A 27,979-nucleotide genomic window follows, 5' to 3' on the forward strand; every position below is an offset into this window, starting at 1 on the left:
ATGTAAAATGAAAATAGTGTGAATCCAAAATGTGTTATTGCTCACTTTCCATGAATAATCCATATGAAATAGTTGTTTTGTGAATAAATGCAGAAATATTTTGGTTCATTTCTATGTGACACATGGTAAATATTCCATTTGAAAGGGTTGAGAAAAGTGCACTTCGTGAAGATGAAATCATATCTTTTTGGGAATTTCTGATTGACAAACATCTTCTCTCGATCTCAGCCGGATAATATATGTGCGTTAAAACATACGAAGAAGTACTACCAACTAATTTTCACATCAGTCTGGTGGGTTAGCTTATATTTGTTTCTATTTTTATTTTTCATTTCGTTTAGATTGTACAGGCATTTTTTTTTTTACAAAATTCATATGGAGAAACAATTTTTTATGAAATAGATTGTTTGATTGATAATTATTCTAATTGTAATTAGAATAATTTTGATTCAAAATAAAATTCAAAACAAAAAGAGTTAGTTTCTTTGGAAAATTAGGAGGGGTGTACAACACTGAGTTACAAAAACAGTAGCAAAGGGTATAAAAAGGTTATTATGTGTACCGATGTACAGACATATGTCTAATGTTGTAGAATATATTATGTTACATTTAAGATGATGTTGGGCATATTTCCTATCCAACAAGACCATTTTTAACTTTCAAACATACAAGTTGACATTTCTGCGTTCCAACTCAACATTACCCATTTCCAACTATGTTAAATTTAAACTGAGATATTTTAATCTTTAAAGTGAAAAATGTAAATGGAATATGTAAGATTGGAAGTGAAAATGTAAAATAGAAAGTGAAAAATATAAACTTGTAATTGGGCGAAATGAGTCAATTTAGGACTGGTTTCAATAGATATAGGAAGATGTGGTTTGAGTGCCAATGAGACAACTCTACATTCAAATAACAATTTATAAAAGTAAACCATTATAGTTCAATGTACGGCCTTCATCAAGGAGCCTTGGCTCACACCGAACAACAAGATATAAAGGGCCCCAAAATTACTAGACTAAGTGTAAAACCATTCAAACAGGAAAACATTTAATATGTTAATGTCAATACACGTGCGATTGAATGTAAAGCTTGAGATATTTTTGTAAATTTTCAAATTCTGTTATTTTAACATTGATTTTTTACAGAGCAATAAAAATACGCATTCACTACCTAATGGAATCAATGAATTACCTGGGTGTCATATTACTGGTTTTAACTCAGTATATAGAACCCGTACAATCACAAGGTCCAACGAATAACAGTATTGCTGCGGTAATCTCTGATGCCGCAAGGGAAGTGAGTGCAAGAAGATCTGGTGGACTTGTTCAAGCACAAAGAGCTGCATCAGGTAACAATATATATGACCAAATTGAAAACAAATTTAGTAATAGTTTATCCTTCTATTTTTCGTGACAACACTGGTTTGGTTGAGCCTCGATTAAACATGAATGCGTATGCGTGTAAGTGTGTTTGTCTATGTACATGAGAGTATGCATGCAATTATATTGTGTTATGAAAAAAGTAAATGAGGGTATGCAAGCAATTGCTTGTGTCATGCAATATGTACATGTTAGTATGCGTGTAATTATTTGTGTTATGTAAGATGTTCGTGAGAGTATGCATGTATCGTTTGTTTTATGCAAGATGTACATTAGAGTATGCATGTAATTATTTGTGTTATGTAAGATGTTCTTGAGAGTATGCATGTAATCATTTGTGTTATGCAAGATGTACATGAGAGTATGCATGCAATTATTTGTGATATGCTACCGGTATGCGTTAGCATGCATGCAATTATTACTGTTATGCAACATGTATGTGTTAGTATGCATGCAATTATTAGTATTATGCAACATGAACGTGTAAGTACCCATGCAATTATTAGTGTTATGTAGCATGGATGTGTTAGCATGCATGCAATTATTAGTGTTAGGCAACATGAACGTGTTAGTATGAATGCAATTATTAGTGTTATGCACCAAGTATGTGTTAGTATGCATGCAACTATTAGTGTTATGCAACATGAACGTATTAGTATGTATGCAATTATTAGTGTTATGCAACATGTATGTGTTAGTATGCATGCAATTTTTAGTGTTATGCAGCGTGGATGTGTTAGCATGCATGCAATTATAAGTGTTATGCAACATGTATGTGTAAGTATGTATGCAATTATTAGTGTTATGCAGCATGCATGTGTTAGTATGTATGCAATTATTAGTGTTATGCAACATGAACGTGTTGGTACCCATGAAATTAGTAGTGTTATGCAGCATGCATGCAATTATTAGTGTAAGGCAACATGTACGTGTTAGTATGAATGCAACTATTAGTGTTATGCAACATGAACGTATTAGTATGTATGCAATTATTAGTGTTATGCAACATGTATGTGTTAGTATGCATGCAATTTTTAGTGTTATGCAGCGTGGATGTGTTAGCATGCATGCAATTATAAGTGTTATGCAACATGTATGTGTAAGTATGTATGCAATTATTAGTGTTATGCAGCATGCATGTGTTAGTATGTATGCAATTATTAGTGTTATGCAACATGAACGTGTTGGTACCCATGAAATTAGTAGTGTTATGCAGCATGCATGCAATTATTAGTGTAAGGCAACATGTACGTGTTAGTATGAATGCAATTATTATTGTTATGCAACATGTACGTGTTAGTATGTATGCAATTATTAGTGTTATGCAACATGTACGTGTTAGTATGTATGCAATTATTAGTGTTATGCAACATGTATGTGTTAGCATGCATGAAATTATTAGTGTTATGCAACATGTATGTGTTAGAATGCATGCAACTATTAGTGTTATGCAACATGAACGTGTTAGTATGTATGCAATTATTAGTGTTATGCAACATGTACGTGTTAGTATGCATGCAATTATTAGTGTTATGTAGCATGGATGTGTTAGCATGCATGCAATTATAAGTGTTATGCAACATATATGTGTTAGTATGTATGCAATTATTAGTGTTATGCAACATGAACGTGTAAGTACCCATGCAATTATTAGTGTTATGCAGCATGGATGTGTTAGCATGCATGCAATTATTAGTGTTATGCTACATGTATGTGTCAGTATACTTGCAATTGTTAGTGTTAGGTAACAGGAACGTGTTAGTATGAATGCAATTTTTAGTGTTATGCAACATGTACGTGTTAGCATGCATGCAATTATCAGTGTTATGCAACATGTATGTGTTAGTATGCACGCAATTATTAGTGTTATGCAACGTGTTAGTATTCATGCATTTGCTTGTGTTCTGCAATATGTACGTGTTAGTATGCATGCACTTATTTGTGTTATGCAACATGTACGTAATAGAATGCATGCAATTATTTGTGTCATGCAACATGTAAGTGTTAGTATGTATACAATTATCAGTGTTATGCAACATGTAAGTTTTAGTATGCATGCAATTATTTGTGTTATGCAAAATGTACGTGTTAATATGCATGTAAATATTTGTATTATGCAAAATGAACGTGTTAGTACCCATGCGATTATTTGTGTTATGCAACGTGTAAGTGTTAATATGCATGCAATTGTTTGTTCATGCAACATGTAAGTGTTAATATGCATGTAATTATTTGTGTTATGCAACATGCACGTTATAGTATGCATGCATTTTTTTGTATTATGCAACATGTAAGTGTTAGTATGCATGCAATTATTTGTGTCATACAAAGTGTACGTGTTAGTATGCATGCAATTATTTGTGTTATGCAACATGTAAGTGTTCGTACGCATGTAATTATTTGTGTTATGCAACATGTTCGTGTTAGTATGCATGCAACATGTTCGTGTTAGTATGCATGCAATTGTTTGTGTTATGCAACATGTACGTGTTAGTATACATGCAACTATATTGTTATATAAACTGTACGTGTTAGTATGCATGCAACTATATTGTTATGCAAATTGTACGTGTTAGTATACATGCAATTGTTTGTGTTATGCAACATGTGTAAGCTGAACATGAAAGTATGCATGAAATTATGTGTGTTTTATGTATATTATACGTATATGAAATTTAAACAAGCTGTGTATACTTTTTGCGTTTTTTTCTGTGTTTAGGTCAAAGTGGCCCACAAGGAATAGCCTCTCCACCTGCCGTTTCGCCTGTGGACACTCCTGTATCAATTCATGCGCGATTTTTTTCTCGAAGAGAAGCTCCAGACTTCGTTGAAGCCGTAGGTTTTGCAGGAGATCTTGTTACGACTGCAACTGCTAATTTTGCTGAAAGGTATGTGGTGAAATTTTTATTTAGCGGCAATAAACTCTCAAGCTCTATACCTTAAAGTTGATCGGAATGACAAAACGATGTTGAGAAAATATATATATAATGAATTGATGGTTATAATTTATATTGCAAACTTATTAAGTATATCAATTTGGGAAAGACCTTTAAATTTTAGATAGTAGAAACCTTTTTATTTATTCATTGAATGCTAGAAAAAAGTAAATTAAGAGTAAAAAGAAAATATTTATAACAAAAAAATATTATACGCTGAAAAGTATTATATATTAGAATATAAATTTTTTCAAAATATTCCAAGGAATAACAATCGTGCTGAAAGATGTTCTTATTACCGATCTTTTAAATTTTAGGAATGGTGGTGCACTTCCAGATTCTGCAGAATTCAGGAGACAATTGGTTCCTTACTGCCCAATGCGATCTCCAGTATGTAATCCAAATGACTTGTACAGAACAGCAAATGGCTCTTGTAATAATTTACGTAACCCTTTATGGGGAGCATCTTTTACAACACAGGCAAGATTTTTGCCTCCTGCTTACGGCGATGGTGAGTCAAATGTGCTTTCTGATTGATTTCAGACTATGTCTGATCCAAACCGCATGTAGACAAATAGTGTCTTGAATTCTAGATCGGTATGACGTATTTTACTTTTGTATAATGTTACTCGGTTTTTAATCAGGCCTTTGGGTTTTTTCTTTTCAATTGTGTCACGCTTGTTGTCTCGTGGCTGTACAAAAGCATATTGCCACGAAATGGTATTTGTTTTGTAAGCTGTTTTCTTTCAAACTGTGGCTGTTCCAAGCCTATAGCCTGTTTACCAAATGTTGTCGATGATTTCTGTGAGGCGTATTTGATTTTTGTTTGTTGTTATTCCTTTTTTATAAGGCCGGTGGTTTTATCTTTTGAATTGTGTCACGGTTGTTGTCTCGTGGATGTTCCTTAGCGTACTGCTTTATATATGGTATTACTTTTATAAGTTGGATAATCTATTATTATCGATGGTTTATCAAACGAGAGGTGTTACTCATCTATATTCTCATCGAACGGCGTCAGACCTGAGCTGAGATGTGGCTACTGAACACCCTCGAGTTTGAAAATCGTGGATGATGTGTTCATCACTATTTTACCTATGAAGTCGTTTGTGTTTGTATCTCAGTCAAGTACAGTGATATGTCAAGCTATCATAATTTTAGATCAAAGAGAAAATTATAAAGCGATAGTGACCTGAAGATGTTATTCTTGACATGTAGCATTTAGTCCTTTCACCACTATGTCTCATGTAATACGAAATTTCTCCACTCTCAGCTGTTAATTTTAAATATCTAAAAAGCTTAACAAGCCTCGCCTTTTAAATTTTACAAACAACTATCCGACGGGTTAAACACCGTTACACATTAGATTAAGTGATAATTCTATGTTTCTAATAAATATTATTTTTTATTCCGTGATTTCAGAATAGAGTTAATAGATCGATAGTATGGTTACACAAATTCATTCATTCCCGTGGTCATTTCTTAACGCTCAAATATGAATATATTGGGTGTATGAATTTTCAACAACGGTGTAAAATTCCGTACACCCCTGATTACACCAAGATAACGAATTTATTTCTTATGAACAATTGCTTTACTCATGTTTAAACTGGAATGTACACTTGAAAAATGCTAATGAAAAATTTCCAGTGTAACATTTTTTTTCAACGTCGATGTTGCTGCGCATTGTCAAAGACTGTTTTTCTTTTCTTTTTCCAGAAATTCAGAAACAAATTGGTATAATTTGAATTTTCTGGAGAAAAAAAATTTAAAAAAAATTTTGTCCTCAAATTTATTTATTCTTTATAGTTTTTTTGTTTTTTTTACATTTTATTTTATAATTTATTCTTTTATTTTTTTTTTTTTAAATTTTCTCTTTATTTTGGCAAAAAAAAAATCTTCATTTTGGCCAAAAAAAATTCTTTATTTTGGCAAAATTTAATTTTTTGGAATTTTCGGCACAATTTTATTTATCCAGGGGTGAACAATGGTGGGGTGTTATTTAAACCGGGGTAATTAACCAATCAGATTGCAGGATTTTTGCTGCATAAGAAATAATGTCATTTACGATATACATTTGTTTATGTCTTTTTTAGAATACAACCTTGGTTTGATACCACGAAGAAAAAGTATAACTGGAGTCCCGCTTCCTAGTCCCCGAGATATATCCAACGCATTGTTCAATACAGGGACATCACCACCACGGAGTAAACGATTTAATATAGCTTTAACTCACTTTGGGCAGTTTATTGACCATGATTTTGTTTCAACGCCCATTCTTAGAGGTAAGCAGAGTCACAATAAACTACAATGATGATTAACTATATATGTACAACAAGTCTATTGTCATGTAGTATAATAAAATACGTATGATCATATACTAGTATTGTAAATTGGCTTTTATACTTTGTTTATACACTTTATGCAGTCTGTTGATCATTTAGCCATATACACTTATTTGGGACCATCACAAAACCATTGAATAATTGAATGTATCTTAAAACTATCAAATTACGAATCAGGACTACGGGGTTTGGCATTAAACACTCCCATGATTTTCTATTGATGCATATGTCGTTTATCATACTGATACAAGGTACTAACTGAATAGCTAACAATGGTGATATCTAAGACTTAACATCTATATTATCCGATAATGCATTTATTAATTCAATTTATTTTTGTAGATGGTGACAACGATGTCCACTGCTGCAATGGCAATACCTCTGTCAACAGGTAATATGATTATTTATCAGATATTTCCAAGAAACTTTAAAAAAAAAATTCTTCCAACTCAGCTTTATACATGCAATGTATTAGATTTTTTTTTATGTATGAGTAAAAGGGGTAGTTTTTACGAATGTGAATTCTATACAGCCCCTTTATAGAAATCAATGCAAAAATATATGAGGTGTGAATTTCAAGATTTTAAGAATCTAATAAACGTATTATTAAAAGTGGTAAAACTCTAATATGTTTTGTAGACAAGAACTCATTGATTATGCAAGAATGAACACATGTAAACAAATTAGATATTTTTAATGTTTTTTTGTAATGCGTTTATTGGCAAAATAACATGTACAAATGTCATTTGATATAATTTCTGTATGAAAAGTTTACTTGTTTGCTATTAGTTGGGTTCCATCAGGAATAAACTATGATCTTTTAATTACAATAAACAGATTTTCTTCAAGATAATTGCTTATCAAAGATATAATATTTACACAACGAATAAAAATGTAAGGAAAGAAAAATCTCCTTGTCTGCAACCTCTTTAAATTGTAAAACTAATCTGAAAGATATTTGTTCTGTATTACTGCTGACTTTTGTTTTTCTTTTGAAATATCAAGAACCTGTTCTATGAAAATCAAAGAGATAGATTCAAAAGGTTTTTGTTTCAAAATCAGACACAGGGAGAGTGAATGGTACAATGTATATCATTTTCTTCATTGAGTGTAGTAAATCATGTATCAACTAGTATTTCTTCAATTGAATGTACTAATCTTCGGCTTATTGCAGAGTTTGTTCAACATTAGCAACAAGACGGATGACATATGTGGAATTCATCTACCCTCTCGGGACACCTGCTTTCACACCCAGTTTTTTGTTGGGTTTGTGTTGCTCAGTCTTTTGTTTTCTAGGTTGTGTTTAATGTACTATTGTTTTGTCTTTTTATTTGTTTTGACCCATGGCATTGTCAGTTTGTTTTCGACTTGTGAGTTTGAATGTCCATCTGGTATCTTTCGCCTCTCTTTATAAAACTTTGGTTTATAATTCAAATTAGTTGCTCACTCTTTTTTTGTAGCATATTGTTACATTTTGATTTTGGTATAACAAAAATCTCAATCAATAGAACTGTGTATGCGTGTACTTTTCTTGGGTTAGAGTATACGAATTTTGGACGGGTTTTAGATGAGTTTTAGTCGGATCAATAAAATTTTAACTTCTTGATAAAAAGTAAAGTATTGTTAAAGGAATATCATGATCATTTACACTAAAAGAGCTTTCAGTCTTTTATTCTATAAAGAAAATTCATTGTTTTCTTATCATATATATGTTTGCGAAAATCGTACATTCTGCTTTTATCTGGTTGAAATATAGATAAGATATTCACGCTTTGCAAGCTCTTAAATATTTGAACTGTGTCAATGTACAACTATTAGCCTTAGATGGCTGAACTTACGTCTTAGAAGTCAAAACAAAGGACTTCATACTTTACATTTATAATTCACTCATTGGAACATGTGGAAGCGGAACGAATTGTAGGTTTCACAACGAGTCTGTTGCACCTTTTTTTTCCTTATGGTCAAATCTCTCACAGCGTTCAATTAAGATGTCTGTGAATCGTTGGTCTAGTCTTATGACGTCATATTTGTTTCGGTGTCAAATTTCAACACCAGACATTCTCAAAAAAATATAAGCTTCATAATGTAATAAAATTTGACAAGAAAAAGATTTCCAGGTGAATTTTTTTTGTATATTATTGAAGAAATGACATAAATCTGATGCTGTGTATTCTTTGTCTTAAATTTTGAAATTCATCAATGATCTAACGAGCAGCCAACGACTGGATAACTTTTTAAATTAACGCAGTTTTCGTATTACCATTGTATGTAACACTCCGTGTAGTATTATACAAGAAGTATCTCTCCACACAAGAAATAATTAAGAGGCCACATTCATAAGAGAATCCCAATTAAGTACAAGATTCTTATAACACATTTCAAATTCATTTTTCAATGGGATAGTTATAAATATTCGAACTCGAACAATCTTGCGTTTAGTTTGCATGTTTTTTTGACATGATAAAAAATCTGACAATTTATTTTATGTAGTAAAATTAACAGATAAAATCTTTTTGTAGACCCGAATGCTTTTCCTTCAGTACACCTCCTGGCGATTTTAATACAACATGCATGCCGTATGTGAGGTCAGATTTTGGTGTGGAACCCGGATGTATTCCAGGTATGAACTGCCTAGTATAATACAAAATTATACTTAATCTACAGAGCATTATTATTGTTATAATTGATGACTGAGTGATACTAGAAACGTTTTTAATATTCTAAAGAATATTCTAATTATAGATGGACATATGACCATGAAGACAAACCAATATATATAAAGGGAGCATGGTAGTATTTCCTGGCCCATAAGGGATAACGATAGCCTTTTTAGAATTTTCACCACTTGCTAACACTGCCCAAAATTCTACATACATAGTTAACTGGTGTACTTTCATTATACTAATCAGAAATTAATTTGAATATGTATCATGACCGTTTACTTTTTTTGCTATCTTAAAAAATTTAAGGACACTAGTGCTTTAATGTCATTTATCATCCAGTGAATACAAAATTTAAAAAAAATATCAAAAATTCATTTTCACCTCTATGTAAAATCCTAAGTATTGGAAAGTATTTTAGTTTATACTACATTTTTTGTCCAATCACACTGTTCAGATCCATTAACTTGGGTACACAAAAGAGAAACCTAAATTCTGGACTGTATATACTACTGTGCTACCTTTATAATGTGTCAATACACGTATTGCGACTAATTGTAGAGCCAATCACGGAAAGAAAAAGAAATGAGGAACAAATAACAATGTCATTCCCTTCAATAAACATGATGATGAGGATTACAGAGAATATTGCAAGATTTTTTTTCAACAGTATCTAGGAATAATTATTGATTTATCCAAGAAACTTTACTTTCTGAATATCATAATATCCCTTTTCGTGGAAGTTATGGACATCAGACTCGGACTTCTGACATCAGACTCGGACTCCTGACATCAGACTCGGACTTCTCTTGAACTGAATTTTAATGTGCGTATTGTTATGCATTTACTTTTCTACATTGGCTAGAGGTATAGGGGGAGGGTTGAGATCTCACAAACATGTTTAACCCCGCCGCATTTTTGCGCCTGTCCCAAGTCAGGAGCCTCTGGCCTTTGTTAGTCTTGTATTATTTTAATTTTAGTTTCTTGTGTACAATTTGGAAATTAGTATGGCTAACTTTACACATATCCTCAGTGATTGATATAATCTTGTATCCAGTTCATGTTAAGTTATGGGCATATAAAACTCTATAGTCCATACAGCATATTTGCAGGCCAATCTCAAATTACACCACTTGCAAGGCTTTCCCTTACACTTTTATTGAATATTATTCCTTAATTACTTTAAAACACTACTAAACATTTCAAGGTACATGTACACAGTTCTATATAATTAGTTCATAATTCAATAAATTCTCATGAATTTGACCACATAGACTTTTAAAAGTTGAGTTAAGGCAATGAACTCATATTAAAATGAGCATTGTCATTATTTTAATAACATCTTCAGCATGTGGAAAGCTTGTAAGCAAAGGGACTTCACCTCCATGTGTAACTATGCTGGCTTGTTTCTTTCTGTACTGTTGTTGAATCAAACACACTCTTTACTTCCTAATCAGGAACATTGCCAATTGTATTTCCACTTGATTCTTCACATGTCTGCTTAAAATATAGGCAGTGCCGGGTTATTCGTCCGGCTAGCCGGACAAATAGTCAAAAATGTCTATTCATCCGGCAAGCCGGACAAATAGCATTTTTACGGTTTTTCGCTATTTGTCCGGCCAAATATATGATGATGAAGATATAACATCGTGTTATAAAGGTTTTGAATGAAGCACGGGTTGTTTTAAAATATGTTGTCTAACCTCATTTTATGAGAAAAAAAACTCATTCTAATAAAAAAAAAAATAAACTATACATTTGATTCAGATTTTTTTTATTCTAATATTCAAAAGGAGCGCTTGGGTATTATTTTTTTTTTTGGGGGGGGGGCAAACATTTTCCTGTAAGGTAAATAGTCGGGCCAATCATTATTGGCTTCATCTATGATTTCAAAAGATCCTGAATTTATAGTTTCTTTGAAGTTTGGTTAAAGTAAGGTCCTCATATGATTATGCACGATTCTTCATTTAAACTGTTCGGCGATTTTTAATTCATATGAAATTGGAGAAGGGCAGGCACGTGTAACCTGTCCCCAAAAGTAGGATTGTGTTTTCGATAAGATTTTTTTAGAAACAAAATGTATATTAGATACAACAGAAAAGGGGGGATACCCAAACCCTTGTGTCTTATTCCCAGTCCAGGCATATCAGTATGTTCATAGATCTGCGTTTTAGTATAACTAAAAAATAATGCATCCAAGCAAGTTTGATCTAGTATTTATTTCCGTAAATGGGGGTAAATCTTCAATTTCACTTTAATTTCAAGCTTATCATCCTCACAGTTAACATGTATAACCATACGCGATTGCTCTGGAATCACTCCTATATACATTTGTTTAAAGCAATCACATTCTCTCTGGTTTTCTATATGACATCTTTAAATATGAATCACGATCACCAATTCTCAACACGTCCATTGCATACGCGCGTGTGTTATCCGACACCGCGTGTGTTATCCGACACCTCATCCGGGACACTTTCCACGTCATGACACTTTTATTGATATTGAATATTTCCGCATCCGCAGACGGATGGCCGGACGAATAGAGATTTTTAACTATTCGTCCGGCTAGCCGGACGAATAGACACTCCGTATAATATATCAACCAATAACAAATTGTTTATTTGTACTTAAGACAGCATTAGTCACACTTTGAAAATGAAAAATCCCTTTGCCTACAATCCACGTGGAAAACCACTTGGGAATCAGTGTCCTTCGAACTGTAGACAAAAGCAATTTAAATAAAAAAATTTAACTATACATAAAATTTAAGTTCTAAGTATACATTTGTACTAGTATACAAATTTTTAATTATATTTATTAAATAAAACAAAACAAAACAAAAATATTGCAACCATTGTTTAATCTCCTAAGGCAAAAATATTTTTGTGACATATTTTAACACATCAATGAAAGTATATATACATCCAATAGGAAACATCATGAAATTACGAACAAAACTATTAGAATTACTTTTAAATAGGTTCATTTGAACATAAATCTGCTTCCATCACAGATACATTTTTTTCCTATTTTCAGAAGTCAAAACATTACTTAAATTGCAATTTGTTCTCACCATATATATTCTGGTCAGAAAAAAATCCTTTCCTTTTAGGTTGTTCGAACTCATTGACATGAATCATCGTGCAATGTCATATTGCTTCTCCTTCATTCAGCAGCCTGTCAAAGCTGTAAGTAACACCATCTGAAAACAAAAACATTCTATTCAAATCTATGTACAATCAAACAGACCGCTGAACGCGGACCTCGACGAAGACACCTTATAATTCAATACACACCACTCAAGTAAACAACATTAATATCAAGTGACATCTCACACTAAATTATTCCACTTTCTCAATAATTCTATTCTTTTCCAACAAAGTCTTTAAAAAGCATTTTCTAACAGTATGTACGATGTAATAATCAATGAAAAGTCCACAACACTCAAAAGTAACAAAAGAAACTATTTACCCTGTATAAACAATTTATTATTCTCCTTTCAACTACAGGTTTCCAAAATGGCCACAGCCCCCACTTCCACATATTTTATATAGCGATAGCACTTTCCCCTGCGTTTAACCGGCGCACGGCATATCAAATATCTGACCACCTGGGTTGATAATAACTACACAAGGTCTAAATCCCAAAACATTTTGCCATCAATGTCCAACATTACCATCTTGTTCTATCATGAAGCCGCCAAGGCGAATATAAATGACCACCAAGGTCTTGACGCCCTCAAGGCTAGTATTTTTAGTTCAATGTTGCGACCAAGGCAAATGTAAAAATCATAAAAATGACCACCTAGGTCTTTTGCCACAAAGGCATATATAAATGACCACCTAGGTCTATTGCCACCAAGGCATATATAAATGACCACCTAGGTCGATTGCCACCCAGGCATATATAAATGACCACCAAGGTCTTAAAGACACCAAGGCATATGTAAGTAAAAGTTAAAGAATATAGTTACTTTGCCGACAACACGTGGAGCACGACCTTCCCACAGCTTGGGTATTGAAAGAATGAGGATGTATCACATTTACTTCCACCAAAGATATCAACCAATGAGGTTAGCTTTACAGTCAAACTTTAAGCTATACAAAGCTTGATCAATTATAACTTACATCTAAAAGAATTCTTACTGAGTTTACGCATTTTTTGTAAGGACCAAGAAATCAAATAAACCAGAGAACATCTTTCCTTGATCTCTCTGTGGCGTATGGGAATACACTGTCTGGACAAGCAGATCTACGAGAAAACGGAACAGGTAACAATAGTTTTAATGCTAGTTGTTTGGTCTTCGCTTTATCTATATAATAAAAAGGCTTGGGTTTTTAATTATGTATTTTATTTTGTTTGTATTTTTTTTTTTTTCTGTTTGTATGAATAGTTTTTGAAGGCCTCAAATTTATTTGAATCGACATTTCTTTTATGGTGTCCTGCATGAAGTTATAATTACATTAGATATATGATTCATTACATACGTTATTCTGATTGGCTAACTGCACATCTCGCGTTATTTCTTAATCAATTGCATTACACAATAAAAATGTATCATTCATGAGACACGAGGTCCCACAATAAAGTGCACAGGTGAATTAAAAAAAAACTTGATAAAAATCGTGTTTTCATGATACTAGCTAAAAAGTGTAATTCCAAGTATTAAATGCTTCTTTTTGAAACTTCATAGGGTTGTAAAAGCGCTGATTATGCGCACATTTTTAGAATAAAGCGCTTCCGCGCTTCATACAAAATGTACTACGATCAACGCTTTTACACCTCAATGAAGTTACAAAAAGAAGCGTTCAATTCTTAATTATTTTGTATCTATATTATACCGGTAATATAAACAAACATTTTTGTTTAACTTATATATCATATAAAAACATATGCTGAGCCTGACTCAGCTAGTATAACCATGTGATTGTATCGCAATCTCGGCAAATTATAAAGAATAACAACTTGTGTGTGAAGCTTGTAGATTATAATTCCACCAGAATTGATACAGGAGTTTTTACAGAGTGTGTAATGTTTGGTAAACTGAAAGAAATAAAAATACAATATTTTACAATATGTACGAAAGAAATATATGAATGTTCAATGCAATAATAATATCAAGTCAAAAACGAAAGTAGAATTCTCAGTTCAATTCATAGAAATAAACAATTACAGTTCGTATTTGATGAATAAACGTGGAATCCAAGTTAACGGAATTAACGGTATATATATTTAACAGTTTATAATTGATTTGTAACGTACTTGACGGTGATTTGTCACAATATCCGCAGGAGCAGTTTTGTCGTGGCATCCATTTGCAAAAGACCGGTGAGGAAGAGAAAGTAAGCACTAGTGAAAATACGGAGAAGTCCAGATTATTTCTGGAAAATACGGATGTCTAAAAATCCAATCCAATAGACTTTAAAGTGAATATAGTTGCGAATGTGATCCAGAATACTCCCCGTCTGAAATCTACCTGATATCACTATTCCATAAGATATAACATGTGTGTAGGTTGTGGCTTTTCCATTAACGATTACTCGCACTTCTGCTTTTCGGACATGTTCGTCTGAACTTTTAAATGAGTTCACTATAATTCCAACGGGCCATTGGGTACGGCAAATGTTTTTGTCCTTTAGAAGAATGACGTCTCCTTCGATGAGATCACGGCGATCTTCGGTCCATTTTCGTCGTTGTTGTAGTAACGGCAGGTATTCCTTCCTCCAACGGGACCAGAAAACACTGACAAGAGCCTGTACTCGTCTCCATTCGGCAAGACATAGATCTCGTTTATCGAATTCTCCAAGATGATCTGAGGTGAATATGTAGTCGGTTTTCTGTGTCAATAACATAGCCGGAGTTAATATCAACGGATTCTCTGAATCTGTTGATACCGGTACCAGAGGTCTAGAGTTCACTATTGCTGAAACTTCTGCCATTAGTGCGTTGAGCACGTCATGTGTTAGGCTTCTTCCGGCTGCGTTAAGAAGCATAGAACCAAGAATTCTCCTGGTGATACCAATCATTCTTTCCCAGGCTCCACCCATGTGGGACGAATGCGGCGGATTGAAGATCCAAGTTGTACCAGAATTGTACAGAAAGTTCTTGAAGGGTCCATCTTCAACGTTGATTGAGTCAATCTTTAAATCGTCGATTGCTCCGATAAAGTTTGTTCCACGGTCAGATCGGAAAATCTTAACTTGGCCTCTTATAGCGGCAAATCTCCTGACAGCGTTTATGAAGGCTGAAGAACTCATTTCCTCGATTAATTCGATGTGAATAGCTCTTGTCACTAAGCATGTGAATAAAATTGCCCAACGTTTTGAGTTGGCGTATCCACCACGTGTTTTACGTGAAACAATTGTCCCGGGTCCAAAGGTGTCTATTCCAACGTTAGTAAACGGAGGTGAAGGTTCAAGACGGTCCTCTGGCAATTCAGACATGATTTGATACTCGGTTTTTCCTCTGAGTTTGCGGCATATCACACATTTGTGAATAATAGATGAGATCAAGCGTTTTGCTCCTACGATCCAAAATCCTGCGGATCGAATCGCTCCATCCGTGAAATGGCGACCTTGATGTTTTATCTTATTGTGGAAGTGTCGAACTAATAATGTCGCTATATGATGGCGTCCAGGGACGATCAATGGTTTCTTTTCACGGAGGTGTAAGTCAGATTTTACAATACGGCCTCCAACTCGTAATAGTCCTCGTTCATCCAAAAACGGATTAAGGTTAGCTATCGGGCTCCGCTTGTTAATTTGTTCCCGACGTTTTATACAATCTATTTCATCTCCATAAACTTCATGTTGTGCAGATATTAAGATGAAATTTTCGGCATCCGAAAAACTATCCAGAGAAGTCATCGATGATACCTGTTTTGACCCGTGTAAACGGGAGAAACGTTCCAAAAAGGCTATCGCTCGCACAAGTGATGTCCAGTTGGAGAATCGATTGAATCTATCAGTTCCGATACCTTTATGCTCAGGTGTGGAAAAGGTTTTTGCAACATTAACAGTTGCACGGATTTCTCCATCTTCTTGTGGATCTATTAGCTGGTATATATCCTCAGAATTCTTCTGTTCTGAGGAAAGAAGTTGTTTTGGTCCTAATAACCATTCGCTGCTGTGAATTTCATGGGCTGGTACGGACCTTGTTCCCGAGTCTGCGGGATTACGGTGAGTTGGTACATAATTCCATTGACTTGGAGAGCTAAATTTTCTTATTTTCTCTACTCGATTGGCGACATAGATGAAGAACCTTCTTGTCTCGTTACTTATGTAGCCTAGGACTACTTTACTGTCTGTGTAGAATTTTACAGTGTCTATATGTAAATCTAAATCATCCATGATGGTCTGTGTTATCTCGACTGCTAATACTGCAGCAGATAGTTCAAGACGTGGAATAGTATGACCACTTGTTGGTGCAACTTTAGCTTTCCCAAGAATGAAACCTATGTTTGGTTCACCACTACTGTCGGTCGTGCGTAGATATGCAACAGCTGCTATAGCTTTTTCTGATGCATCGGAGAATACATGTAACTCCTTTGTGGCAGTTTTACTGAGATACGGCACATAGGTACGTGGAATGCGCAGTGTTTCGATAGCTATTAAAGTATCTCTCCAAGATTTCCACTCATCGGCTGTCTCATCAGTGAGAGGTTGGTCCCAATCGACGGTTTCTGATACTATTTTCCTCAATAGGAGTTTCCCTTGTATAATCACCGGAGCCAAAAATCCCAGAGGATCGTAGAGACTGTTTATCGTTGATAAAATTCCTCTCCGAGTGATCGATTGTTTTCTGATGATAATTGAAATAAGAAGTTATCAGCGTTTACGTCCCAGCTGAGACCAAGACTACGTTGTAGGGGTTTGCTGTCGCATTCTAAGTCTAAATCTTTAAGATTTGAAGCCAAATCACTGGCATGAAATGCAGACATAACTTCCGCGCAATTAGAGGCAAACTTGTGAAGACGTAAGTTTCCATATTTTGCTAATGCTTGCTGTGTGTCCTTCATGAGCTTAACAGCTTCCTCCTTAGTAGGACATGACGTTAGACCGTCGTCAACATAGAAGTCTCTTGTAACAAAGTTAGTCACATGACTGCCAAACTCTAGTTCTGATGCTTGAGCTGCTTTTCTGAGTCCAAGCGTAGCAACAGCAGGTGACGGACTATTCCCGAAAACATGAACTCTCATGCGGTATTCGACAAGGTTCTCCTGTAGGTCATTGTCTTTATGCCATAAAAATCGCAGGTAATTACGGTGGTCTTTTCTGACAACGAAGCAGTGAAACATGTGTTGAACGTCTGCAGTTACTGCGATCATTTCTTTCCTGAAACGCAGCAGTACTCCCAAGAGATCGTTGGTCAAGTCTGGACCTGTAAGCAGGACGCTGTTAAGTGAAACTCCGTTACATTTGGCGGAAGAATCAAACACACCTCTTATCTGATCGGGTTTCTTCGGATGATAAACACCAAACAATGGCAAATACCAGCACTCCTCATGTTCGTGCAATGGTGGAGCGAGCTCTGCATGATTATTGTCTAGGATCTTACTCATAAAAGTAAGAAAGTGTTCCCGCTTAACTGGGTTTCTATTCAAACTGATGTCTAACATATTAGCACGATGAAGAGCTTGTTGTCTGTTGCTTGGCAATGGCTGTCTTGGCACTTGGAACGGCAACGGTGCTACCCAACTTCCTTCCGAGTCTCTTACAAATTCGTTGTCCATCTGCTTCATGAACATTTTATCCTCATATGACTGTCCAGGCTTGTCATCGTCCCTTGTTTTTTCAAAGAGTGGCGATTGTAGGTCTTTCGTTACAGGGTCTGTGTAGTTTTCCCGGATGTCAAACTTGCTTGTGCATGGTTGAAAGGTTGAAGGTTGTCCTGTAGGCAAAATGTTGGTTATTTTGACATTTAACTCAAGAGGAACATGCTGCTTGTTCATGCAGGTCTCTCCTATCACTACCCAACCAAGTTTCAATTGTTGTGCATATGGAGTTCTGGGTGGTCCTATGCGCTGATCGAGGACATAGTGTGCCTCTATAAGGTCTCTGCCAATTAAGAGAAGAATTTGGCAATTTTCCTCTATTGGTGGAATGCTACCTCTAAGTTCTTTTAAATGAGGGTGATGCATTGTTACTTCAGGAGTAGGTATTTCGTCCCTATTATTGGGAATATGATCACATTCAATCAGTACAGGAAGGTCAAACTTGTCATTACCATTGATTGATTCCATGACGAAACCTCTTCCTCTTTTGCCGGAAGTGACTACTTTGCCGGAGCATGTTGATAAAGTATAGTTTTCCGGTTTATCTTTGACGTCGAAAAGATTAAAGAATTCGGGCGATGCTAGTGACCGGTTGCTTTGGTCATCAATGATGGCGTACATGCGAATAACTTTGTACTGGTTATCTTTGTGATAAACATTCACAGGAAGTATTTTAGCACAAGATTTCCCACTATATGTATCTTTGCAGATCTCAGTACAGGTAGAGTTAACTGAGGTTGCCTTAGTTTCAGCCGATTCTATAGGCTCCCCGCCGTAGGCTTGCTTAGGCGAGCTAGACTGTGAACTTGCAGGTTGCTGTGGTTTAGTGATGTGAAGTGCGGTAGTGTGTTGTTTACTTCCACATTCTTTACAACTTATGCTTGCATTGCAATCCCGGCTTCTATGTGTGGTAGAATCACAACACTTGTAACATACATTGTTTTCTTTTAAAAGACCTTTGCGCTCCTCTATTGACTTGGCTCGGAACGCTCGACATTCATTTAAGGAATGCTTTGTATTGTGCAGAATACAAAGACCTTGTTTGCTGGCGTTCCCGGATTGCTGCTCAACTGCTGTTTTATGAGCACCAACTTTAATCCTAGGGTAAGGCGTAGACCTTGGCGCAGCACCTTTTGTATTTGGTGTGGCTTTTGACCCAAAGATGAACCCAGGATCGTTCTTTGTTTTGCTTATTTCCCTGATGTAGGCAGAGAATTCTGTGAAAGGTGGAAAGGCAACGTCATATTTGGCCTTGTATCTTGTAGCCCTTGTGGTCCACTTATCTTGGAGTCCGTACGGTAATTTTTCAACAATAGGATTTATCCCGGACGAGGAGTCAAAATATGCTAGCAAACATCCCAGCTTGGGATTTTCCTTGTGATTTTCTATTTCTGATAGAATGTCAGACAGTTCGTAGAGACGTGCGTTGTCCTTATTTGTTAAGGTAGGGAATTTTGCAAGTTTACTCTTGAGAGAGGCTTCCAACATTTCTGGAGCGCCATACCGCTCGTCAAGCCTCTTCCATAATCTCTGTATACCTATGGTAGGATTATTAGCGTTCGACGCTCTTATGCTAATGGCGTGTTTAGCAGACTCTGGACCGAGCCACTTGATCAGTAAATCGATCTGTTCTGAGTCAGAGACTTGTAACTCATCAGTCACGTTCTTGAAGCTTGCTTCCCAAGTATGAAAGGACTCTGCCCGATCGTTAAAGCTTGTTAATCGGGAGAAAAGCAAGTCCTTGCGTAAAAGGAATCTAGTTATCTCTGATGTAAGGTTGATTTGTTGCTGGTTTGCAACAGGGATCTCTTCTATTACGCCTTGTTTTTGGTGTGAAACAGGGATCTCTTCTATAAAGTCTTGTTTTATGCGTAAGACAGGGATCGCTTCTTTAACACCCTGTTTTTGATGTTCAGTAGGGCTCTCATCTGAAAGGCCTAGTTTTTGTATGCCGGTTACTAATCCCAGATCTGGGATAAAGGTAACTTCCGGTGACTTATTATTGGGAGGCAAGACAGCAGATGTCTGTGACAGCAAGTTCTGTGCCACGGATGGCACGAACGCCGGTGCGTCGTGACTCAGCTCGATCTTAACAGGAATTTGTTTTTTCCTTTGAGGTTCTGTTACTTCCTTTACAACAGTTGATACAGGAAGTTTATTGACGAAATCTTGCACGCGCTGGAGCGGGTCTTCCTTTTCGTCAGGGAGATCGCTATACGCTTGGCTATCATCGTATTCCAGGATACAAGCCTCGGCTTCTGCGGCTGCAGCTTCTCTCTGTGCTTCAAGAAGGTTAAATTTGGCTTTAAGTTGGGCCTTTTCTCGGCTTACTCGTGCGGCTTCTTGTTGCATTTGAGCCTTCCTGCGCATAACCTCTTGTTCTAACTGAACTGTTCTCTGTGCGGCCTCCTGAGCGACTTCTTGTTCCATTTTTGCCTTTTTGTGTGCTGCTTCCTGTTCCATTTCTGCCTTTTTGTGTGCTGCTTCCTGTTCCATTTCAATTTGTCTGAACAGGGCTTGTTCCTCTAACATTGCTTCCTGTTGTAGGATAATGGCATGTTTTTCTACAAAGGCTATTTTAGACTTGGCAGCCTCTGCCTTGGCACGCTTTCTCCGTGCTAGGCTTGACATGTCTGACACGTTAGAGCTACCACTGCGTGAGGTTTTCTTACCTTTTGAGGTCTTTGTTTTAATGGATTTGGCCTTTGTTAGGGCGAGGCGATGCTCGTGTAGTTTTTCCATAACAAGTTCCACTTTGGACAGGCGTAAATCCAAAGAGAGTTTACATGCATCAATTTCTTTTTGACTCTCCAATGTTCTGGTCCTTTTCAGAAATTCTAGGTATTCATCTGTGAGCCTACGATAATTATTGCAGGCTTTAACAAGTTTGTCCTGGACTGTTAGGAGTTGCTGGAGATCGTTAGGGGGCGCTGTTACTTCCAATAACTGGGATTCAATGTCTGCCCAGAGAGCCTCTAGTTCCTGACAGAACTTGTCACGTTTTTCGGTGAAAGCTCCTTGTCCTTTTTCCGTGAGGTCACGAACTCGCCTAGCCTCGGGATTTTCATCTGACTGGATTGTATTAGATGGATTTTGTAATAGTTCTAAATCTGGAACCTTTCCCTCTGGGGTCTGTATCTCTTCTTGTTGTTCCTCATGACTGGGATCCATGTTGACTCAACGTTGTTAGTTTGCTGTCGAGTATACACAAGCTATGTAGTCCACTGTCAGTGTAAAGGTATGTAAGTTGCTACGTTGTCGTTCCTTGTCTGGATATGTAAAGACAGGTTGTCGTCAATTTACTATGCTGAGCCTGACTCAGCTAGTATAACCATGTGATTGTATCGCAATTTCGGCAAATTATAAAGAATAACAACTTGTGTGTGAAGCTTGTAGATTATAATTCCACCAGAATTGATACAGGAGTTTTTACAGAGTGTGTAATGTTTGGTAAACTGAAAGAAATAAAAATACAATATTTTACAATATGTACGAAAGAAATATATGAATGTTCAATGCAATAATAATATCAAGTCAAAAACGAAAGTAGAATTCTCAGTTCAATTCATAGAAATAAACAATTACAGTTCGTATTTGATGAATAAACGTGGAATCCAAGTTAACGGAATTAACGGTATATATATTTAACAGTTTATAATTGATTTGTAACGTACTTGACGGTGATTTGTCACAATATCCGCAGGAGCAGTTTTGTCGTGGCATCCATTTGCAAAAGACCGGTGAGGAAGAGAAAGTAAGCACTAGTGAAAATACGGAGAAGTCCAGATTATTTCCGGAAAATACGGATGTCTAAAAATCCAATCCAATAGACTTTAAAGTGAATATAGTTGCGAATGTGATCCAGAATAAAACATTATTCATCATTTCATCAAATTCAATTCAAGGAATAAAGAAAAGTGTTACAAAAACCTATTATAATGTCATTGTAGAGCTTTCTTACAAATTGACGAAAGGTACGTATGCTTGACGAATCATACGTAAGACTCGTTCTAGGGATCCTTTATTTTGACATATTTAGATAATATTCGTGGAATTTCGGACAATTATCCTACATGCAACGACACTTATTAAATTGGACTTTTCTTGAGATATATTTAGAATTTCGGGACGTACGATAGGTTAAAAAATGATACCACCAGGTCGGAGGAGGTAACACTACAAAATATCCTAAAAACATCTAGTAGTCAGACGAATAAAATGTCCCTAAAAGACTAAAAACCGACCCCTCCCCTACTCTTCAATAATACAATGTTGCACTTTTTAACCTCAGAAAATGTCAAAGCAAATACATTGTCTTTTTCCCTTACAGAAAAATAAGAAAAAAATAAAACACAAATACATCCTTACTTCAAAATTTTCAACGCTCAAAACAATAAAATGAAAATGAATAAAAAAGATTATCTTCATACTTTGCTCGTTTAATAACTTTTGAATCATCGCCTCTCCTCTGGTAATATTCACCCCCCCCCCCTCCCCCCTAAATGTGTATATATGATACACCGCAGCAATGGAACGAATATTTTAGCGTATAATTGCGTTTTGCCTATAGTCCTGAACATTCATGAAATATTAGCCACTGGACGATAAGTGACAACTTCGAGTCTATCTTCCAAACATGTGTACTGTAAATCGTTATTATATTATAAAATCCACAATGTATATGGTGCAAAATTGTAGATTTATTTTCTTGATATACAAAATCTGTTTTTCTAGATTTATTCAACATTACTTTTTAAAAACATTGTAGCATTTTTTTTTTATCAAATCTCGATATTCCACTTTGACAATTTGCTGAAAGTGTCTGTGACTATACAAAATAAAAATAAATGTGAATCTTGTCGTTAAATTTAGACTACCGTACTTCAATAATGCCATTGAAAAGTTAATCGTGAAACTCGTGCTTAAAAAAATCCGCCGCTGAAATGTGTGTACTCGTGGTTTACGAAAGGAACGTATCGGACGTAAGTGTATTTGACACTATTTTTCTCTATTTAATTATATTAAAATCACCATTAAAATAGTGTATTATTTGCAATATTATTATTTTTGAAAAATAAACTTGATTTAGAAAAGAATGCTGTTTTACTGGATAAAACAAAGACTCTTTTAACTGTTATTGTGGAAATGAAACACGTGCTCCCTTTACGTTCGTTCGTACCTTTCGTCAATTTGTAAGAAAGCTCTTGTGAGAGACGTTGATTACTAATACATTTTGATACAATAACTGCGCTTGATTAGCTATCAATATCTATATAAATAATTGATTATTTAGGACGACTTTTGGAGGGAGTAAACAGAATTCTTCCTGATGGACCTCCAGGAACTGAATGTTTGAATGGAGAGACGTGTTTTAAATCTGGTAAGAACTAATATACCAAAGTGTACCATCATTGAATATTATGAGCTTGATAAGCATTTCTGTATCTTTTAAAATCTGTAAAAATTTCGGGAAGTGAAAAATTACACGTCACTCGATTTGATTGAAGAATGTTATGCTAGGGTCAACTACTACATGCATTGTATGGTTAGGAAGATTAAGTTTTCGTTATTCTTTACATATAATTCCAGCAGCACGTGACTAAACACACACTAACGAAATACTAGTACACAGTGCTTTAATATTTTCTTAAAACTAAATTGAAGCCTTCTACACAAATTAAAATATATAGCTTCACCTAAAGTTCAGGTCATATCAAAAGTTAAATTTATTTTAAGTTATCGGCATTTGTCTTACCTCCTATACATTTCTAGGAGTATGATTAGTTGAAAACAACCGCGTGGAAACAGTGAAAATTTTCTATCACCCCTTTTCGAATTTACTGACCCCATGTATAGCACACTATATATCTAATAGTATCTCCCCGTCGAAAGATCTTCAACAATAGACAATAGACCGATTAATCACACAAGACTTCAAGTGCATGTAACAATATAGTATGTGTAGAAAAGCCACAAGAGACATTATTAAAGTCTTCAAACGAAACCAGTAACTCTTGAAGACCCCAGAATGGATACTTTATAATTATAGAGACAACACTTTACGATTCTCACTATTTTTAGTATCCTATACAACCTTACAAATTCTAGAATTTGGAAATTTAAGAGCCTGTATACTGTAAAATATGGATGATATTCATTTCGCATTTAGTCCTTTTTAGCCCACTTCGCAGCGAAATAATTTTACATTTTTCAAATACATTTGATGTTATAACGTTATGAAAGTTTTATTCCCGACTCTCTATATTTGCACTTTTTTCTACTTGCGCAAGTAGCGAAAATCTACTGTACATACAGTGGAGAAGAGGTGGAAGATAACACATGGATATTCCAGCCCTACCAGGCCGCGGGTTATATGTAAAAGAGCAAGTACATGTCGTTTTGCTCGTACAAATATAAATGGCGTGATGTCACATTCGAGGGAAGAGGATGAAGTTGTGATCACGGCATTTGTAACAAACCAGTCCTCGGGTAAACACAATGAGTCCGTTTTAATGCAAACTACTGGAAACAATAAAATAAAAGCGTTATGGCAAACATTAACAACAACAAAAACGACTACTTAGCAGGCTCATGCGTTATGAACTAATACTTGTTGTTTTATATTTACACTGGATCTCTGTCCTTTATATGTTTTGTTGAATCACTAAGGGTGCTTCGGATACCTGCGTACAATGTATGTTCCAAGGAAGAGAACTAGCTTCTATTTTCATAAGACATATTTTTCTTGTAGGTGATAACAGACCCGCTGAAGTCCCTATGTTAACTGTCATCCATATCATATTCCTACGCGAGCATAACAATATTGTAGAAAGATTGAGGTCATTAGGATATTCAGACGGAGAACAACTGTATCAAGAGGCAAAAAAGATCCTCACAGGAATATATCAACATATTATATATACTGAGTATTTGCCAGTTATACTTGGAAATCAAGGAATGGACATATTTGGACTTCGAAGTACTCCAAGTGGGTTCAATACACAGTATAATCCCTCTGTAAATGCGGCTACTCGGAATTCATTTGGAGCTGCAGCCTATCGATTCGGACATTCTCTTGTGGGATCCTTAGTTGAATCATTCAATGAGGATTTTACTCCACGTGACAAGGACCCAATGGAAGATCATTTTTTCAGTACACGTTTAATAAGGAATTTTGATGATAAGTTTGGTCCAGACGCAATTTCAAGATGGATGACAACACAATTCAAAAGTAAATCAGACCGGTTTCTAACACCAGCTGTGAGAAATAGACTTTTCCAAACAATGCCGAAGAACGGTTTTGATCTTTCTGCACTGAACATTCAGCGAGGTAGGGACCATGGAATACCCGCATACAATAGGTGGCGAAAGTTCTGTGGACTACATGCCGCTCAACATTTTGGAACAAATTATAATGGATTGACCGACCATGACTCTTTGTCAGCAAAAGCTTTGAAATCCGTTTACAGGTAATAATTATTTTTTAGTTTAAAGAACGCCAGTCCTCCAGTTTGGACATTTATTTGTGAACATATTAAGCTATTCTCATTTTTCACATGCTGTAAGGAAATACATTTATACTAAATGAATGTATTTTGTGAAGTTCTAGATATTATTTCGTTTATTCATGTAGGGTCGCTGATTCATTAGTCATAATCTACATTTTTTATATATAGGAGTCCAGATGATATTGATTTGTTTGCTGGAGGTCTGACAGAGAAAATAGCACCAGGGGCGCTAGTAGGTCCGACATTCAGGTGTTTGATTGGATTCCAGTTCATGTTCTTCAAAACTGGCGATAGATTTTTTTACGAAAACAATTTCTATCCAACAAGATTCTCGGCAGGTGGGTAAACATCAAATTGTATATATTCTTAATTTGATACTTTTGTAACAATCAATATTCATTTTTAATTGCTGATTATTGTTCAGACTGTTTAGTAATTGTAACCGTTCTAGAATCTAATGCATTCTGGGTAAAAATGCAAAAGCGTACACAAAAACGATGTAATAGATTTAAAACGTTATAAATAATGCAAATTCAACCAAAGATATAACCAAAGATATAACCAAAGATATAACACTATTTTTATATTGTTTACGAACAATAAGATTACCCATAGTGCTTTTGCTTAAGAAATGTTCACTGTTGTTAGGCTGTACAAATTAAAATCAAACTAAATTGTTTGAATAGCTACAGAACAGAACTGAATTGTCTGCAAGCAAATTGTCAGAAGAGTACTGAATTTACTGTAATTCATGCTGATAATCTGCTAATATTAAATTGAGAATGGAAATAGGGAATATGTCAAGGAGAAAACAATTCGACCAATGAAAAGGTAACAGTCAAAGGCCTCCAATTGGTATTCAACGCATCGAGAAAATTCCCCTCCCAGAGTTGGGCCTCAGCTGTCCTCTAAAAAAATGGTGTACTAGTTCTGTGGAAATGAACGTCATACTAAACTCCAAAGCATATAAATGAACTAAAGTTAAAAAACGTACGAGGCTAACAAAGGCCAGAGGCTCTTGACTTGGGACAGGCGCAAAAATGAGGAGGGGTTAAACATGTTTGTGAGATCTCATCCCTCACCCTATATCTCTAGCTAATGCAGAATAAATAAACACACCGCTATACGCACAGTAAAACTCAGTCTAAAAGTCAAATAGTTAACAAAAGAAAACTAAGCGAAATTACAATGATACATAAATTACCAAAAGACTGAATATCACCTACTAGTTTTTTGTTTAAACTTTTCTGATGATGTAAAGATCAAAATAACATGAATAAATTTCATCAGCAAGTGGTAGCAACAATCGTGTAAAGTGAAAAAGAGGAAAGAGGTAACGGTGATAAACAAAAACTTATACATGTATGTGTTATGCTCCTGCTCTAAGAGAAAAACCGTCACTGTGTACATTATGCTATTGTCCTCTTAAAGTCAATACAGTCCTTGTTTAGAACTAAATGTGCATCAAAGTCGGGTTTTTTTTGTAGTTAGCAAACTTTACTTTTGAATCTGTATTTTTCCAAACAAATTTCAACGGTTATGTATTGCACGCATGCGCAAATATAACTACGGATACAAACAGAGATTTATGTTTCAGCCCAATTACAGCAGATTAAGAGGCAGACCTTATCGGCACTGTACTGTAGAACTATGGACGTTAATACAATGCCCGAGAGTGCATTTGATACTCCGTTAGCAGGGTAAGACTTGTGTGAATAATATTCCTGATTAGACAATGTATACTGCAGTTTTCTGGTTTATTTAATGGTATTGTTTTATTTTGATATTTTTTTGGGATTCATTTTCATCTTAGAAGTTTGAATATGCTTTAGTATTTTCCTTTCCACTTTTAAAAGTGATATACATAGTATAATGATCGTAAACTAAACTTCGATTTCTTTCGTACGCTCGTTAGTATTTTGTTGTACTTGCAAATGTTTTGTAAATTCAATATAACATCAGAAGCAGAAAAAAGTGTTAAACATTTATGATTGTCGTGGTTAAAGACGTGATAAAAAATCTAATTTAAAATGCTTAAGAATGGGTCTGTTTTGGTTATATTAAAGTATTCATATTTAGCAATAATAACATCATTATGAGTTGTATATGTAATCAAATATAAAACCATCATATTTATAATTTACAGATCAATACATTAAACGTATGTCTTACTTCTTTCTTATTTTTTTTCAGGAAAGAACGCAAACCATGTAATACGTTTCCTGGATTGGACTTGAAACCATGGGCTAACATATACAATTCTTACAAAGGAAATTAATGATAAAAATACATAAAACAAATAAAAAAAACAAGGACAATTAAACGTAATGTATTAAACTGAAGGAACGTTTTAAAATATTCGTTTGTTATTTGAT

General features: G+C 35.1%; 1 protein-coding gene across 1 annotated transcript; it reads left to right on the forward strand.

Annotated features, from left to right (window-relative positions):
- LOC139481783 (peroxidase-like protein) lies at nt 1-27,955 on the forward strand. The gene is made up of 13 exons (XM_071265284.1): nt 1-293; nt 1,149-1,351; nt 4,102-4,270; nt 4,636-4,829; nt 6,412-6,600; nt 7,003-7,051; nt 9,180-9,280; nt 13,492-13,593; nt 23,390-23,476; nt 24,848-25,565; nt 25,773-25,942; nt 27,202-27,304; nt 27,798-27,955. Exons 2-13 carry the CDS (start codon nt 1,177-1,179, stop codon nt 27,880-27,882), a joined length of 2,142 nt encoding a protein of 713 aa, XP_071121385.1. The 5' UTR covers nt 1-293; nt 1,149-1,176; the 3' UTR covers nt 27,883-27,955.
- Nucleotides 27,956-27,979: the final 24 nt, after the last annotated feature.

The sequence above is a fragment of the Mytilus edulis genome, chromosome 7, assembly GCF_963676685.1.
Source record: "Mytilus edulis chromosome 7, xbMytEdul2.2, whole genome shotgun sequence".
Taxonomy (NCBI): Eukaryota; Metazoa; Mollusca; class Bivalvia; order Mytilida; family Mytilidae; genus Mytilus; species Mytilus edulis.